General features: G+C 41.1%; 2 protein-coding genes across 2 annotated transcripts; one reads left to right on the top strand and one right to left on the bottom strand.

Moving 5' to 3' along the window:
* On the bottom strand, window positions 1-1,109 carry LOC138910708 (uncharacterized). Its single transcript, XM_070201878.1, has 3 exons — window positions 1,046-1,109; window positions 630-956; window positions 1-536 (listed from the first exon to the last, which is right to left on the bottom strand). Exons 1-3 carry the CDS (start codon window positions 1,107-1,109, stop codon window positions 1-3), a joined length of 927 nt encoding a protein of 308 aa, XP_070057979.1.
* A 14,673-nt stretch (window positions 1,110-15,782) lies between these two features.
* On the top strand, window positions 15,783-16,393 carry LOC104095086 (uncharacterized). The gene is made up of 2 exons (XM_009601133.2): window positions 15,783-16,231; window positions 16,273-16,393. Exons 1-2 carry the CDS (start codon window positions 15,783-15,785, stop codon window positions 16,391-16,393), a joined length of 570 nt encoding a protein of 189 aa, XP_009599428.2.
* The last annotated feature ends 2,099 nt before the right edge of the window (window positions 16,394-18,492 follow it).

Consider the following 18,492-nt stretch of genomic DNA (forward strand, 5'->3'; position numbering starts at 1 on the left):
CTACTTTTTCGAATCCATGCGGTACGGTGGAATAGCGATAGGCTGGGTACCTAGAGCCAAATCAATACAGAAATTGATATCACGATTTGGTGGCATGCTTGGAAGATCAGCAGGAAACACATCAGAGAACTCCCATGCCACGTGCACTGAATCAATCACTGAAGTTTCTGTAGTAGTATCCCGAACATAAGCTAGATAAGCCAAACAACCCTTCTCGACCATGTGCCGAGCCTTTAGAAAAGAGATAACCCGACTAGGTGCACTAACGGACGAGCCCTTCCACTTTAATCTAGGCAACTCTGGCATCGCCAAGGTAACAGTCTTGGCATGGCAATCAAGGACAACATAATATGGAGACAACCAGTCAATGCCTAGGATGACCTCAGAGTCGGTCATATCAAGCAACAGAAGATCTGCTTTAGTCTCACAACCACAGAAAGTCACGATATAGGACCGATAGATCCGATCCACAACAACAAAATCGCCCACTAGCATGGACACATAAACAAGAGCACCGAAGGATTCGCGAGGAAGACCTAGAAAATGAGAAAATAGACATGAAACATATGAATATGTAGATCTTGGATCAAATAGTACCGAAGCATCCCTACCGCAGACATAAATGATACCTATGATCCCGACATCTGAGGCTACTGCATCTGGTCTGGCTGGAAAGGCATAGAACCTAGCTAGAGCGCCACCTGACTGGCCTCCACCTCTAAGATGGCCCCTACCAACCTGCCCTCTGCCTCTGGGCGACCGGACGGCTGGTGCGGTAGCTGGTGCTGTAATCATAGGCTGATGACCCTGCTGTACAGCCTTGCCCCGGAGTCTGGGGCAAAATCTCTTCATGTTGCCAGGATCCCCGCACTCAAAACAACCCCTCGGAATGGTGGACTGCTGACCTAAAGTCTGACCCTGATGTCCTAAATACCCACTAGAGGAACCCTGAATAGCTGGCAGGCGGTAAGCGCTCTCTGGAATAGCGTAAAATAGGGCCGCACTAGATATGTGGTCCTGCTAGACTGACCCCTCACAAACTGACCTGTGCCCCCAATCATAGCACCACTGAACCCTTCAGAATATTGAAACCGCTTGTCCCTTGGCATCTGCTCTCATCTCCGCTGACGAACACCTTTGATCCTCCGAGCTATCTCTACAACTAACTCGTAAGAGGTCCCCATCTCAACCTCTCGGGCCATAGTGGCCTGGATACCAGAGTGCAAACCTGCAAAAAACCTCCGCACTCTCTCTGCATTGGTAGGAAGTATCAAAAGTGTATGGCGAAACAACTTAGAGAATCTCGCCTCATAGTCGGTCACCGAAATCAGACCCTGCTAGAGCTGCTCGAACTGAAATCGCAACTCTTCCCTCTGAGAGGGTAGAATATATCTATCCAGGAAGAGGCGTGCGAACTGATCCCAAGTCAAGGTTGGAGAACCTGCTGTCCTGCTGAGAAGATAGGGATGTCACCATTTACGGGTCCTGCCCTCTAGCTGAAAGGTGGTAAAGTTCACCCCGTGGGACTCCAGTATCCTCATGTTGTGCAGTCTATCCCTGCAATGATCAATAAAGTCCTGGGGGTCCTCATGTCACTCATCTCCAAAGACAGGAGGATGTAGCCTGGTCCATCTATCCAATAGCTTTTGCGACTCGCCGCCCGCAGTCGGTCTGGGCTCAGGTATAGCTGCTGCAACTGGCTGAGCTCCGCCCACAGGTAGTGTGCCCAGGGTTTGATATACGATAACTGCATGCTTTGGAGCCTGAGCGGTAGGGATCTATGCTCCCCATCCCACCTAAGATATGGTTGGGTCTGCTAGAAATAAACCAGCCTGAGTCATAGAATCCATGAACCGCAACTTACGGCCCATCGCCTCCTGGAATCCTGGTTCAGACATGAAGTCCACTGGGGCTGGCTCCGCTACAGGCACCTCGCCCTGCTCCTTAATAGCAGGATCCTTCACTGGATTCACTGGTGGCACAACTGGAGCAACTCTAGGACGTCCTCGTCCTCTACCACGAGCTGGGGCCTTTCCTTTGCCTCTGCCTCGGCCTCTAGCAACAGGGACAACTGCTCCTTCATGGTCGGGTACATCTGCCGTGCGCGTTCTCTCCATCTGTGAGAGAATAAGAGAAAGACACTTAGCACAACATCAACTGCATGATAGGATATGAATAAAGTGTTGTTTCCTAACACCCTATAGCCTCTCGAAGATAAGTACGGACATCTCCGCACTGATCCGCAAGACTCTATTAGGCCTGTTCATAACTTGTGAGACCTACATGAACCTAATGCTCTCAATACCTCACAACATAAATTCATGTTCCTGACACATTCCACATGTCCAAACCAAGCACCAAAATGAAAACCGGGTGCCTACGCTCATAGTGACACCACCCAATTTCCCTTATAGGTCGTGATGACGCCCAACGTAGTCGCTAGGAAAGCCAACGGTGAATTAGTCGTGTATTTATTCTTTTTATAAATTTCAAAGTGGTTGATTTTTATTTATTAAATAAGTGAGAAGTGAAAAATTTAATAAAGTAAAGCAAAAACTAATGAAAGAGCAAATGCAGTGAAATAAATGCTCAAAAGCCATAAAGTCTACTAGCAAGTTTCCAAGACCTAGTGTTACAAGTGTATGAGCAACTAGTAGAATATACAAATCACTAAGCTACTGTCTGAAATAGAGTAGACAGAAAGTAAATACAAAAGAGACACTCCGGGTGCTGCAGAACGGAATCAGAAAGCAGCTCACCACTAAGCCTCGGGGTAACGAGGGTGCGTGCCTGAATGGACACCAGATGCACCTGCCTCAGATCCTACACGATTAGTGCAGAAGTGTAGTATGAGTACATAAACAACATGTAACCAGTAAGTATCCAGTCTAACCTCGAAGAAGTAGTGACGAGAGGTCGACATCGACACTTACTATGGGCCAATAATAAAATACAGAAATGCAAAATAGGCATGGAATATTTGAATAATAAAAATAACTCAATAGCATGCAGTGAATAAATGATTTTTTAACTGATAGTAAATTCCAAAATGCCCATCTAACACATACTAGTTCCAAATCAACTTCGGTCATTAAGTAAATTATAACCTCTCAAGCCATAACATAATGTCAAGTGTAATCGGGCTCTGAGTATTATCACACATGATTTATGCAGAGGTCGTCCGACCTGATCCAAAATACTGTGTGCACTGCCGAGGGTCGAATGACACGAACCATAGATGCATCTATTATATTGCTGAGGCGAATGGCCCGCTCCCATGAGAGTAGAGATGTTTAACTCGCTCGCAGAAGTACTTGCGACACGAGAGGACATGAATTTCTCAGAGTTATTATGTATTCCTCAATTCTTTCTAAAAATAAGAAATCTAAATTAGAAGTTTTCAACTTTAAAATCTCTAGTCTCAACTCTATTTAAGATAATTAATATGCATGACAAGCATGACCATAGAATTAAAGCATGATGTGAATCTAAGACTATCCGGACATCTAATGGAATATAGCTGCACACGGACTCTTGTCACCTAGTGCGTACGTAGTTCCCCACATAAGTAATACACAATAAAAATGCACCTAAGGGGATGAGTTCCCTCTTACAAGGTTAGGCAAGAGACTGACCTCGTTCCCAAGCTCATTTTCGGTCCACTAATCCGCTCTAAAAGCTCTAAGTCGATGCCGAACAATCCAAAACTAGTCAAATATTACATAATTTAATCAATATATACTCAAAACTTCATAATTTAGCTATTAGAGTAGTTACCCAACCCAAATTGGGAGATTCCTAAAATTCGCCCCCGGGCCCAGGTGCCTGGATTCCTGAAATTTTCGAAGATAAATATTATCCATAGCCTCACGAACTCAAATATATAATTTTTATTTAATTCCAAAACCAAATTTCGTGGTCAAATTCCATTTCTACCAAAACCCTAGGTTCTTCACAAATCTCACAAGTTTTCACAATCTTCCCATTTTAATCTACCTAAAACCTGCATAATTAACTTGAAAATAAGTGGGAATTACTTACCTTAGGATATTGATGAGAATCTCCCCTCAAATGTTCTCTTAAAATTTCCTAAGACCAAATGAAATGTGAGGGAAAATGGCCTAAGACTCGCATTAAAAACCGTCACTGCCCAGCGACTCCCGCACCTTCAGCCACTTGATCGCATATGTGGAATCACAAGTGCGGTAAAAAAGGTCGCACCTGCGATCCCCCACTGCGTCCAGCTTCCTTGCTTCTGCGGACGGGGAGGCACTTCTGTGGGACCGCTTCTGTGGACTCCCTTTGCTTCTGCAGATGCCTACTGCTTCTGCGACCCACAACCGACCAACCCAAGTCTGCATCTGAGGAGCCTCGATTGCTTCTGCGAGTGCGCAGATATGGAACAACCCTCGCACCTACGACCACCCAACTCCAGCCTCAGGCCCGCTTCTACGACCACTTGGCCGCTTCTGCGAGGTCGCACCTACGGCCAAACTCTCGCAGGTGCGAACGCACCAGAACTAAAGGACCAACAATTCCCCCAAGCCAATTGCGAGTCCGATTCCAATCCGTTTCACACCTGGGCCCCCCCAGGACCCCATCCAATCATACTCTCACCTCCACCAACATGATATGGACCCACTCGCACGATCGAAACAACAAAATAATATCAATAATTACGAATCGAATACCAAAATGCATGAATTCAACATGAAACTCAAAACATCTAAAAACACTTCTGCGTGTCCGATTCCTATCAAATCAACTCGGAATGATGCCAAATTATGCGTGCAAGTCATAAATCACCATACAGAACTATTCCCAGGCTCGAAATCCCAAACAAACCTCGAAAACACGAAAACCTACTCTAAACCAAACTTAAAGAACTTGAAAACCTTCAATGGGCCAACTTCTAATATTAAGCGCCGAAATGCTCCCGGGTCATCCGAAACCCAATCCGAATATACGTCCAAGTCCAAAATTATACAAACCTATTGGGACCGTCAAATCTCGGTTCCGAGGTCGTTTACTCAAAATGTTGACTCAAGTCAAACTTCACCATTTTAAGCCAATATTAAGGAACTAAGTGTTCCGATTTCAGCCCGAACCCTTCCAAAACCGAACTAACCATCTCTGCAAGTCATAAAATAGTAAAAACACATATGATGAGTCTTAATTAGGGGGACAGGGATCTAGAAAGCCAAACGACCAGTCGGGTCGTTACACGTAGGGCCCAAAGTAACATGAGTAATCACCTGACCCTGGAGGGACGGATCCTCCAAGCGTTGTTCATTTAACAATTAATGATCGATAACCAATATATCAATTTCTGCTCATGGTGTATGTAATGCCAAAATCCTCAACTTTTCACAACAACCAAATCTCAACTCATGCATATGTGTATGAACCAATATAATAAAGAAGCATTGGACATAACAATAAGAATGTAAAAGCTCATATAGCTAAAAGACGACGATCTTGCAATTTAATTTATCACAACAGATCAATAATCTATTTAAGCATGCACAAATCTAATCATATTATCTAACATGAGTCAATTAAGCCATATAACCACCAAATCATGGAGAAAATAAGATAAATGTAAGACTATGGATTAATAATAAATCTCAACATGGAAAAATAATCCTTTATATCTGATTCAACAAGTCATAAACTTAAGAATGCTCCTAAATCATAATTATGAATCATCACATAGTATTAGAATCAATTTGAAACATAGATAATAACTTCACATAATCCAAACAGGGCATAACTCAAGTTAGCACTACTAGATATGGTCATGACCTAGATATGCATATACACACTTCACCTCGAATATACGTGGCTCCTAAATCAATCACAAGTAGCAAATAGATCACCTATGTGGAGAATTCTCTTTTACAAGGATAAACAAGAGACTTACCTCCATTTGGTAAGCTTTAACTTTCTAAAATATCTTTCCCTCACAAATCAACCTCTAAACGACTCGAATCTAGTCAAATACAACTTAATAACGTCAAACAAAGCCATAAGAATCCATTCCAAATAGTAAATCTTCTTAATCAAATTTCCAAGAGTCAACAAAAGTCAACTTAGGCTCACATGGTCAAAACCCAAGTCAAGGGATAGATCCTGACTACCCATAACCTCATGAGTCTAAATATGTGATTAGATTTCAAAATCGAGTTCAAATCGGTACTCAAATCCCTAAATTACACTCTCTTAAATTGTAGACAAATACCTCAAATTTTCTTTTGAATTTCATAATAAGTGTATAAATTCATGGGAAAACAAGATATATGATCAAAATCAATTATAAATCACTTACTCTCAAAGAGGTAGGGAAAATCCCTTCCAAAATCGCCTATTGCCGAGCCCAAAATAGTGAAATATGAGCTAACCCTTGATAAATGACCAAAAGTTCTTGATTTTGACGGTGTTTTATTGCATTTGTCGTGTGAGTTAAGGAGATTACATGATTTTTGAAGTGAAATATACTCATTACGTATTTTTTGTGTGCAGGAGTGAGTTCAGATGATAATGGATCACAAGATATTAAATTGTTGCAAAAAAGAAAAAAATGGACGGATTGGGAGCTCATCTATTCTCGTGCGTGGCACGAAAATGGATGCAAAAAAGGAGAAATCTGAAGGCTCAAAATAGTAAAGTGAATCAAAGGCACGTGTTGCTTTGTGAAATGGAAGAATTTCATAAGCTGAATCCGCGTCCAAGGGCGCACGACACGCGAGCGTAGATGCGGATTCCAGCTTTCCATCCGAGTTTGGGTTGATTGGTTCTGCCCCATATCAACCCTAAGTGATATAAATACATCAAATAACAACATTTTAAGGGTTACACAACATCTTTGAAGGCAAGAACAAGCAAGGAGCAAGGCGGAAGATTCAGAAATGAGTTTTTATCTTTCTTCTTTCTTTTTATATTATTTGTTATGAATTCTAATATTGTAGCTGTGAAAACAATTATGAGTAGCTAAACTCTTTTATCTAGGGTTTGATGGAACCTCTTGGAGGATGAATTTTCGTTGAGTTTAATATAAGTTTGCCATTGAATTTTCTATACTTGTTCAACTACGTAATTATTGTTGTTAATTGAAGGACCCTCAATTGACTATACCTATTTAGTATGTATTGCTTGGAAAAGGGTACATATTTTCACACCCTGATCTCGGGGAGCGCGACCGGCGCTCAACCGAGATAACCCGATCAAGCAAGCCTTCTAGAAGCTTTTTACCCGACCTTACCCATGAATAGAGTGAAGACGTATTCCATTACTTAAACCATGAGAGGATTTCATGAACAACACCAATTCCATTATCATTAGCTAATACATTTACAATTCCCGAAAATACATTACACTTTCATAGTTTGAAGTGGAACATGTGATACAAATATAACATTTCTAGTTTGACTTTTCAAGATCAATATACAACCCACACCATATCTAAGGAGCCTCTATTGGATATTTTGGTAGCTTGAACCTTTCCGATAGTTGATCCTATATTAGAGGACTAGAGATGAGATAAACTTGTATTTTAAATAAATATGCTCATGATATGTGCCAAAATCTGAAACATCCACCTGAAGAGGGGAGGGAAAGGTCGCGGTAAGGCTACTTAACTTCAACCATACACGAGTGAAACCATGTAGCTAGGACATCTTAATTTTAGGATTAAATCATGCATTGGTTAGAGAGGTTCTAATGGTTATTATGATGCTCCGGGGAGAAAGGCAAATAAAACTCCTATCCACCCAGGGATGTGGAATATTAAGGATAGTAAACTCTCCGCACATGACAATGGTAGAGTAAATGATTCGAGAAGCTGAGTGTTTAAAGATAATGGAACCCAATGAGGCACTATAGAATAATCATGGGAGGTTTGCTAATGTTCATAATGAGTTCGCCATAGGTCTTGTGACTTTAAAAGTACCTAGAGGCTAATGAAGGATGGGAAAACATGAGAAGCAGACATGATGCTATGATAACCCCAAAAGTGCATTCGGTCTTGACGGAGAGCCTATTATGGATCCTTATGAGAAAGGAAGTGTTGCAACGACATATGGAAGGACGCGATCTTTCATGATTATCCAACAAGTGTCGAAAACTAGCACAATGAATTCACTAACTAAGGAATACAGTCAGAACATGTTGTAGAAGTGTAAAGAGAGAGTGGACACTTGTTATGAGCTGGACATGTTTTTTCTATAATAAATCTCAAACTGCAATACCAGGCCACGTCATGGGCAACTACAATACTAGGAACAAAGTGAGCTACTTACTACAGAATGATCTAAGTGGTCATGAAAGTTATATTGATATGGGCAAGCGAAAGATCTTCCTATGACGAATTTGTGAGAATCTCAAATTTGAGAGGAACCTTATGTGGACAATTGACTTGTTGGTTGACACACACATATGATAGTTGCTGAGATGTGCTCTTATGTTATCGGACAGTGAAAATGATTCATGATAATGTTCACAAAGGGAGTAAAATGACTGTTCAAACCACATGAGCCACATACACAGGAAAGGGAGAGAGAGTGTGGCTTAAGAAAGATCTCACGCTAGGCTGCTTTACATTAGATTCGATTCCATGTAGGTAAATGTTATGATGGTGCCTGCACAAGTGAGAAAATGTTACCCATTTGAATCGGAAGGTTATACAAGAAATTTATTAGGTATAGTCCCTGGTTGAGAATTTATGGAAGCAAGCGGGAAGTATTAACCTAGGGTTATGACTCAATTTGAGGAAATCATTATAGAGCTCAGTTCCTCAAGAGATTGTAAGTAAGAGAATTGTGATAAAGAGGCTTCACGAATAATGCATCTCGTTCAAAGAGTAGATACATGCAACGTTTTGTGATTCAGTGACTTGCTAAGACCATATTTATGTTGGCTCTTCAATGCAGATGTACGTATACAACAAGGAAAGGTATGTGGTGTTCATAATGATGTAGCAAGGAGTGACTTACTTGGTGACTTTAGGTTGATGGGGCAATGCCTTAACTGATGCCCTTTGACTCCAGATCCATAACATATATTGGTACCATAGTGACATAACCCCAAATGACATGTCCTACACTTCTCGCAACGAGGATGAGGTCTAGTAAACTGACTCACCTTACTGACCTGATTTTTACCCTTTTTGCATACCACATAAGCATCCCCCCTATCCTTTCTCCAGGCCCCCATGGTAGGATTAACAATCTCTGTACCGGCTTGCTGTGTGGGCCTTTGGAATTGCCCAAGCCTGCTACCCCTAACACGTTCCTGAGCATACTCACAACACAATGCCAAATGTTCTTTCCCCCATATCGGGCATACCGGGATGAGTGTAACCAACGTAGGGCATTTGTTATTCTTGCGCCCCCTCTTTCTACAACCAAAACATATTTCAGGAGTCATCGAACACGTCCCCAAGTGGTGCTTCTTACAAATCAAACAATCTGGCTTATTGGTACCAACAACCCTCTTTCGTTGGTGCGGTGACATTAATAAGAACAAGGACACTTACCCTAACAACTAGTTCTTCTAACCCATTCACAGCCAGACCCATTCTCCCAATGAACTCTTGTGTAATCTCCCCCCAGATTCAATGGCGGGGTCATTCCCTCCTCAGGAAAGGAGACATGATGAGGAAATTAGCTTCCTATCTTGTGCTCTATCGCATGATCTGGGGTATCAAAGAAGGGTGACATTCCTAAATGTCCAAGTAACCTCTAAATTATAGATGTGGTCGACAACACACCGATAAGAAAGACTCTACTAGACACGGCTCCGAGACATCCTAAAACACTTTAAAACCTTAGGCTCTGATACCAAGTTTGTCACGCCCCGACCTGGGGGAGCGTGACCGGCGCTCAACCGAGATAACCTTGCCAAGCAAGCCTTCTAAAAGCTTTCTACCTGACCTTACCCATGAATAGAGTGAAGATGCATTCCATTAATTAAACAATGAGAGGATTTCATGAACAACACCAATTCCATTATCATTAGCTACTACATTTACAATTCCCGAAAATACATTACACTTTCATAGTTTGAAGTAGGACATGTGATACAAATACAACATTTCTAGTTTGACTTTCCAAGACCAAGATACAAGACACACCATGTCTAAGGAGCGTCTAATGGATACAAAAGAGTAATATGATAGTGCCGGCAACAAGGCCCCGACTATACCTCAAAACACTATACATAAGGAACAAAAATACAAGACCCTAGAACGAAGTGGGGCTTACCAAGTCAGCTGAGGAGAGGGTGTACCTATAGCACTGAGCGATGCCGTCTGCTGTGGACCCACCTGCATGCATTAAAAAAGCAGCGCCCCCAACAAAATGGACATTAGTACATATGGAATAGTACTAGTATGTAAGGGTAAACACCCTCTCAAAGAATCGAGTAACAGTACAAGGAGGGACAACATAGAATTAATGAAAGCCTTAAGCAATATAAAAGCATCAAGTTAGAAGAAAGATACGTTTTCAAGGAATTTTCAATATTATAGGTTGGGAGATCTTTAGCACCAATATACCACCGTTGTTTTAGCACGTAGTCCGAGCACGGCCCGATCGGCTAAACCATCTCACCCAAAGACATCCAATCACAATACCACCGTACTTTTAACACAGAGTTCGATCTCAGACCGATCGACGAAGCCGTCTCACCCCAAGACATCTTACCACAACACCACCATGTGCGCAGCATGGCATCCGATCTCGACCCGATCGGCTACATCATCTCCCCACATGTGCCATGTGAGTCGACATCTAATCCAAGGTTAGCAAAAATCTCATCCCAATCAAGGGGAAAAAATCAACATATCAATCTCATCCCATTTAAGGGAACCAATCTCAACATATCAGTACGGGGATTTATCACTCAATCACACCTACACCGGCACGTGTAGTTTCGGGGTTAGGTTGTTTCAACCTACCCTTCTTCGGTGACTAATGATACTCCCAAAAATATTTTTGTTTTGCACATAAAGAAAACAGAAATACAAATACATTCACCTCATAACCTTTCACACCATATATAACTTCATTAGTACTTTCAACCACTCACAACAATATTATTTCACTGGCTCTCTTGGACACACATATGATTCTTCATTCATGGCATGATGGCCGCATCTCATATTCCACTCTTTCATTTCTTTACTTTCAAGGGTCATCATCATAAACATCAACATATAGAATATTATGGAAATCATAACTCTAAGTTCATTAGTAATGAATGCTTTAAGCATAATGAATTTCTTTCCACATAATTAGAGCAAAATGATTGGCAATCGAAGCACAAGTTAAAATCATAAACGAGTGACATACCATTTATTCTTGACATACTTTTCATCAAAAGGGCAATACACAATTTCAACTCATGAATATGTAAGAACTCAAAACACATTAGAAATTCTTACAAAGCATAGCATGGTGATTTAAAATTGAAACAGGGGTTCAAATCACAGGAATTAGTTAAAACAACAACATTTGAACATGACTTGAGTACATAAGCTTTTAGACAAATCTATTTTCAGAGTCGATTTGGAACAGTTGAATCAAGGCTCATTTCATAATCTTTCACACATCATTTCATTTTATTGGCACTATTGGCCACAAGTATAACTTTTATTCTTGGCACGGTGGCCGCACTTTATATTTCCAACTCACTTCTTTCACTTTCAAGCATCATTATAGATTTTCAACAACAAGAGCATTCGAAATCAAGGCCTTGAGTATATATATGAGCAATATGAGTCTTAGGCGCATTGAGTTTTCTTTCCAAGTTAAGCATAATAGACTTTCATTTAGACCCGAATTGAAGTCATAACATTTTAATACATAAACCATACTTGAACATATTCTAGAAGAGATCATAATAAGATAGGAGCAATTGGTACACGTTTTGAGTATATGCATCTTTCAACACAACGCTTACTTGGGATAATCGAATTTATTAGGAACAACTCGGAACATGGGAATTAGGAATCTGGGCTGACCATACTTGAAACTTACAGGAACATCATGGAATTTGAGTCTAAGAGAGAGGTTTAGCCAACATACCTTGCTTGAGCTTTCCTTAGGTTAGTACAACATCCCAATACTCTTAGAAAATTCAATCTATAGGAAAATGGGGAAAAGTTGAATATTAATTGGAAGGATTCTCATGATATAACTCTCTTGGGAACTTCGTCAAACACTTACTATGCAAAATCGACTACAAAGCTCTACAATGGTTATCCCTTCGTCCCTCAACCAATTTCAACAATAAACTACCCGAAATAGTTCAACAACCCCACATACTACCTCTTATTAGCACACAGATGGCCTAACTCCAACCCCACATCATACTTAAACCCATAACATCTTGTATGAAAACTTAGGAGAAGGACTTACCCGGATAGGTGATGGTTTAGTGAATGGCTTCCTTGATTCTTGAAGATTGGGGAAAGAATGGATGAGTAAAATTGCTAGGTCTTCTCCCTCTCTCTCTAAGATACTCTCACTTCTCTCTAGAAATATCAGATTTTTGCCTTCAAAATGAGCCACAAAGGCTTTTCATCAAAATGGGGTCGGGTTATAAAAATAAAAAATGGACCATCTGAACTCAACTCTGTAGGCGCAGAGTGGACCGCATAACAGATATCCGGCTCGCATAAGGGGCCGCAAAATTAACTTCAAAAACTGGGCTGGCCTGGACAAGTCTGCGGCCAGGTCTGCGGTCCGCAGACCAGTTATGCGACCGCGAAATGGACTGTAGAATCACCCTCAAAAATTATTCATGCCAAATATGTGATGGAAGTGCAGACCGTGAAACAGATGTGCGATCCATACTATACCGCAAAACAACCTTAAAAATTAAAATATTTTTCTCCTCAACTCCGCAATGATTATGCGCCCCGCAAAATGGTTTTGCGGTCGCGAAATTGACCGCATATTTGCCTTCTTCTGCGAAAAATTTCCATCAACTCCTCATTGCATTCTTCAACCCAAAAAGTTCATACCGCAGCGATCAAGCTTATCGCGATGATTAACTACTACCTTCGAACACATTAGCCTACCTCGGCACTACAAAACTCGAATTCCTTGGCAAAACATTTACGGGGCCTTACACATATTTAGGTAATTATTGAACAAAATCACTCCTAACGTATTTGATGAATCAATACGAAGGGTTTATAGAAAGGATTAGGAATAACGAAACCTTGATATGATCTTAGTGAGTAGTAATTTAGTGCCAGCTAGCGTAGTTCGGGAGAATATGTCTAGTAAATTATTGTAGTTTCTCGGAAGAGAATTACGACATATAAAGTGCTCATGATTGGTAAAAAATACTTAGGTTAATTTATAGGAGGCGTAGCGGGGAAGACTCCGACAATAGGGAAAATGATAAGTCTAGACTTTTCCAATCTTGTCTACATCCTTCGTTTTAGTAGTAATAAAGTTACAACCTTTTAATTACTTCACTTTTAGTTAGAAAACACTTTTCTAGAAGTTGATTACTTCAAGTATTGAGAAACTAGTAGTTATGATTAGTAGGATGATTCCATGTAGGATTCGACTCTGGACTTGTAAATCGAATTATATTTAGGACAACCACTAGACCTTTTAGGAGGCATAGTTGGGCGCGCTCAAATTTTAGCGCCATCGTCAGGGAATTTAACAGTGTTATTAATTACAGTGAGAAGAATGGCTAAGATTCTTAGTTTAGTCAACTTTCTTGATTTTAATTTCATTACATTGAAATTCTGAAATTTGTTGTCTTGTGTGATACAGGTGCATGCCTAGAAACTCCTCGAGAACTGGTGAATTGTTTGAAGCATTACCGGACCCTGAGAAAGCTTTCAAGGCATTAAATCATACAAACAAGAAAGACGAATGACAACAGAACCCAACAAAACAAATTGATTTAGACATGGGTGACGTCATAGACAATCAAAACAACAAAAACAATGGGAACGACCCAAACAATCAGGGTATGGCACCTCTTGTGCCAGAAGCAGCCATTTATGATTGGGCATAACCACCACTGAAAATATAGCAACCGCAATTGCAGTCCCTCAGATACAAGCAGAATCATTTCAAATCACGAATAACATGCTACATCTACCACATAACAAGAGACTATTCTACGGGTCTCACATTAAAGATCCATAACAACACCTAAAAAATTTTCTGTTAATTTGTGTCACTTAAAGGCAACTGAATGTGACACTGGAAGCAATCAGATTGTTATTGTTTCTATTCTCAGTGACTGGAGATGCTCAAACTTGGCTTCATTCGCTCCCCATAAACTCCATCACTACCTGGAAGGAATTAGTCAAGTAGTTTTTGAAAATCTTCTATCCACCTAATAAGACTACAAAGCATGTTGATGAATATTGAGCTTTAGGTAGAAACCAACTAAAATACTGCAAGATATGTGAGAGACGTTCAAAGTGATGTTGGTTAAGTTCCCACACCATGGCATTCCAGATCAGATGTTGGGACAGAGGTTTTACATGGGGCTAGCAGATATCTTGAAGGCTAACATTGATGCTTTAGCAAGTGGAGTATGTTTTAGCAAATCACTTAGAGAGTGTAAGGTCCTACTCAATAAAATGGCTCAAAACTCAGGATGGATGACAAGAGACATTGTACTCACCCCTATCATTCACTCAGTAGCTCTGGACTTGAACAACTCTATCTCCGAGAATATGGCCACTCTGATGACTCATATGAGTATCCTCACCAAGAAGACTAATGAATCAGTCCAAAAGCAGGTACACATAGTTGATACGACTAATGGAGGATTATGCACACCATGCATTAAGCAACCATATGTGTGTTCATAGAGCGGTGAAAGTGACATCCATAACTACCATGAAAATATGAACTATGTGAGCAACTTTGGGGGACAAAGACAAGGTGGACAGAGTGGGGGACAACAAAATTAGCTGTATAGGCCAGCACAATAGTAGTACAACAATAATACTAATCCTGGAGCAATGAGACCACAAGGTCAAGTTCTGCCTTTGATGTTCAGCCTTATCAAAGGCAATAGGGATACAATCAGCAGAATGAACAACTAGCTTATCAACAACCTCAACAACAACATATAGCAAGACAAGATGACAGGTTGTTTAAAATTAAAGGAATGCTACAACAACTCATTGGGTCCAACGGGAGGATGGAAGAAAGGGTCCATCAGATGCAAGAAAGGTAGTATCACACGACTTAGCTATCAAGGGGATTGAAATTCAATTGGGGAAAATCTTTATGGCTTTGAATAATAGTCCTCAGGGGACATTGCCTGCAGATACAAACATCAACCCAAAGGAGCCATGCCCAAAACAGCTGATGATCGTAAGTTTGAGGAATGGTAGAGATCTTAATCTAGAGTAAGAAATTGCTCGAGAAAGCCGACCAACTGCAACACTTGTGCCGGTACCACTTGAGGTAGATGGATCAACTGATTTAACTAAGGTTACAGTACAATAGGTGTAATAGGAACCAAGAAATGAAAAGGAGGTTGCAAAGGAAAAAGTACTTGAGCAGGAATCGTCTCAAGATACAGGAAAGAAGCGACCTCCAGCACCCTTCTCGCAGAAGTTGGCTAAATATCAGAAGGATGAGCAGTACAAAAAATTCACGGAGATGTTGAAGCAAATTTAGGTGAACATTCCACTAATAAATGACTTGCGAGAGATGCCAGGTTACGCAAAAATGATGAAAGACTTGATGTGTCACAAGTTCGACTTTCAAGACCTAGCTACTTTGACAATGAATCAGACTTGTAGTGCTGTTGTTACAAGACATGTAGCTGAGAAACTATCCGATCCTGGAAGTTTTACAATTCCATGCACCATAGGTAGCTATGCTTTTGACAAAACATTATGTGATTTGGGGGCGAGCGTAAATCTGATGCCCTTGTCTATCTATAAAAAGTTAGGCATTGGAAGAGCATGGTCCACATCTATATTACTACAGCTAGCTGATCTAATAGTGAAGAGAACATCAGGTATACTTGATGATGTACTTGTGCAGGTTGGGAGATTTGTGTTCCCTGCAGATTTTGTGATTCTGGACAGCCAGGTTGAAGAGGAGATTCCCATAATTTTGGGAAGGCCGTTCTTGGCCACAGGGAGAACTCTGATTGATTGTGAAACTAGGGAGCTAAAGATGAGACTGAATAATGAAAAAATAACATTTAATGTGCAAACGTCCATGAGGTGACCCAATGAGTTTGCTAATTGATCTCTAATTGAAGCAGTGATGTGATAACGGAGGAGGAAGATGAGACACTTCATGCAAAAGACCCTCTAGCAGTCTGCCTCATGAACTTAGAAGAGGTTGATGGTGAGGACTTGTCGGAGTGGGTTTTGGATCTTTAAAGCCAAGGGTACTGGAAAAGAGAGCTCTAATTCGAGCATTTACACTTAGAAGAAAGAAAGACCCCTCCGACTAAACTATCAATTGAAGTTCCACAATAGTTGAAGTTGAAACCACTCCCAACTCACCTCAGGTATGCTTTCTTGGGACCTAACTCGACTTTACATGTTACTATCTCACCTGAGTGAGCCCAGTTCAATGTATTCCGAAGAAAGGTGGAATGACCGTGGTGCAAAACGAGAACAATGAGCTGATCTCAACAAGAATGTTTACGGGATGGCGAATCTGTATGGACTACAGAAGATTGAACAAGGGCACCCGAAAAGACCATTTCCCCCTGTGTTCATCGATCAGATGTTAGATAGGTTGGTAGGGAGGTTCCATTTTTGCTTCTTAGATGGATACTCGGGGTATAACCAGATCTCTATTACCCTAGAGGATAGAGAGAAAACATCATTCACCTATCCATATGACAACTCTGCTTTTCGGAGAATGTCGTTTGGCCTATGCAATGCACCCACCACATTCCAAAGGTGCATAATGGCCATCTTTACTGATATGGTATAGGATATACTGGAGGTCTTCATGGATGATTTCTCAGCGGTGGGGAACTCGTTCAATGATTACTTTGTAAATCTGAGAAGAGTGCTGAAGAGGTGTATGGAGACTAATCTGGTGCTAAACTGGGAAAAGTGCCATTTCATGGTACGGGAAGGTAAAGTCTTGGGACACCTAGTGTCAAGTAATGGCATTGAAGTGAACCGCGCTAAAGTTGATGTGATAGATAAGTTGCCACCGCCCACTTACGTCAGAGAAATAAGAAGTTTCCTTGGTCAGGATGGCTTCTATAGGAGATTTATAAAAGATTTTTCCAAGATTGCTCACCCTTTGTGTAAACTGCTTTAAAAAGATCACCCCTTTATGTTTTGATGATTGCAGGGTAGATTTTGAGGAGTTGAAGAAGAGGCTGGTGACTGCACCAATCATAGATACACCTGACTGGGAGCAACCATTTGAGCTGATGTGTGATGCAAGTGACTATGTTATGGGAGCAGTTCTTGGGTAGTGCAAAGAGAAGGTCATGCACCCAATCTACTGTGCAAGTAGAACCTTAAGTGGTGTCCAACTAAACTACACAGTGACCGAGAAGGAGATGCTAGTAGTGGTGTTTGCATTTGACAAATTCAGGTCATACCTGATAGGCGCTAAGGTAATTGTTTATATTGACCATGATGCTCTCAGGTACTTAATTGATAAGGAGTCAAAGCCACGCATAATTTTATGGGTGCTTCTACTACAAGAATTTGACTTGGAAATCCGTGACCGATATGGAACGGAGAACCAAGTGGTTGACCACTTGTCCATGCTGGAAGGAGCACAGAAGAAAGTTGAGGTAGAAGATATCGTGGAGACGATTATGGATGAACAACTATTGTCCACAAGCCTTGAGGTAGCGCCATGGTATGCAAACACTGCAAACTACCTGGCGAGCGGTATTGTTCCCTGTGACCTTTCCTCTGTACAAAAGAATAAGTTCTTTTGTGATTGTCACATGTAGTATTGGGAAGAGCCTTATTTGTTCAGGATTTGTATTGATAGCATGATCCGAAGATGTATCTCCGAGACAGACCAATCTTCTATTTTACAGGCTTGTCACGCGTCCCCGTATGGTGGCCATTTTGGAGGAGTAAGGACAATTGTAAAAGTGTTGGAGTCGGGCTTCTACTGGCCGACATTGTTAAAAGATGCACACTTCTGGGTGAAGGGTTGTGATGAATGCCAATGGACCGGGAATATTTTCCGTCGACATGAGATGCCTATGAAAGCAATTCAGGAGGTGTAGGTGTTTGATGTATGTGGAATCGATTTTATGGGACCTTTTTTCAGCTCATATAGCAACAAATATATACCTGTAGTGGTGGATTATGTTTCAAAATGGGTGGAAGCTGTGGCACTCCCTAAAAATGATGTAAAGGGGTCATTGGTGTTTTGAGAAAGAACATTTTCACCCGATTTGGCACTCCAAGGGCAACAATCAGTGATGAAGGCACTCACTTTTGCAACCGAGCCTTCACAAAGTTGTTAGAGAAATGTGGTGTTC

This window comes from Nicotiana tomentosiformis, chromosome 1 (genome assembly GCF_000390325.3).
Source record: "Nicotiana tomentosiformis chromosome 1, ASM39032v3, whole genome shotgun sequence".
NCBI lineage: Eukaryota > Viridiplantae > Streptophyta > Magnoliopsida > Solanales > Solanaceae > Nicotiana > Nicotiana tomentosiformis.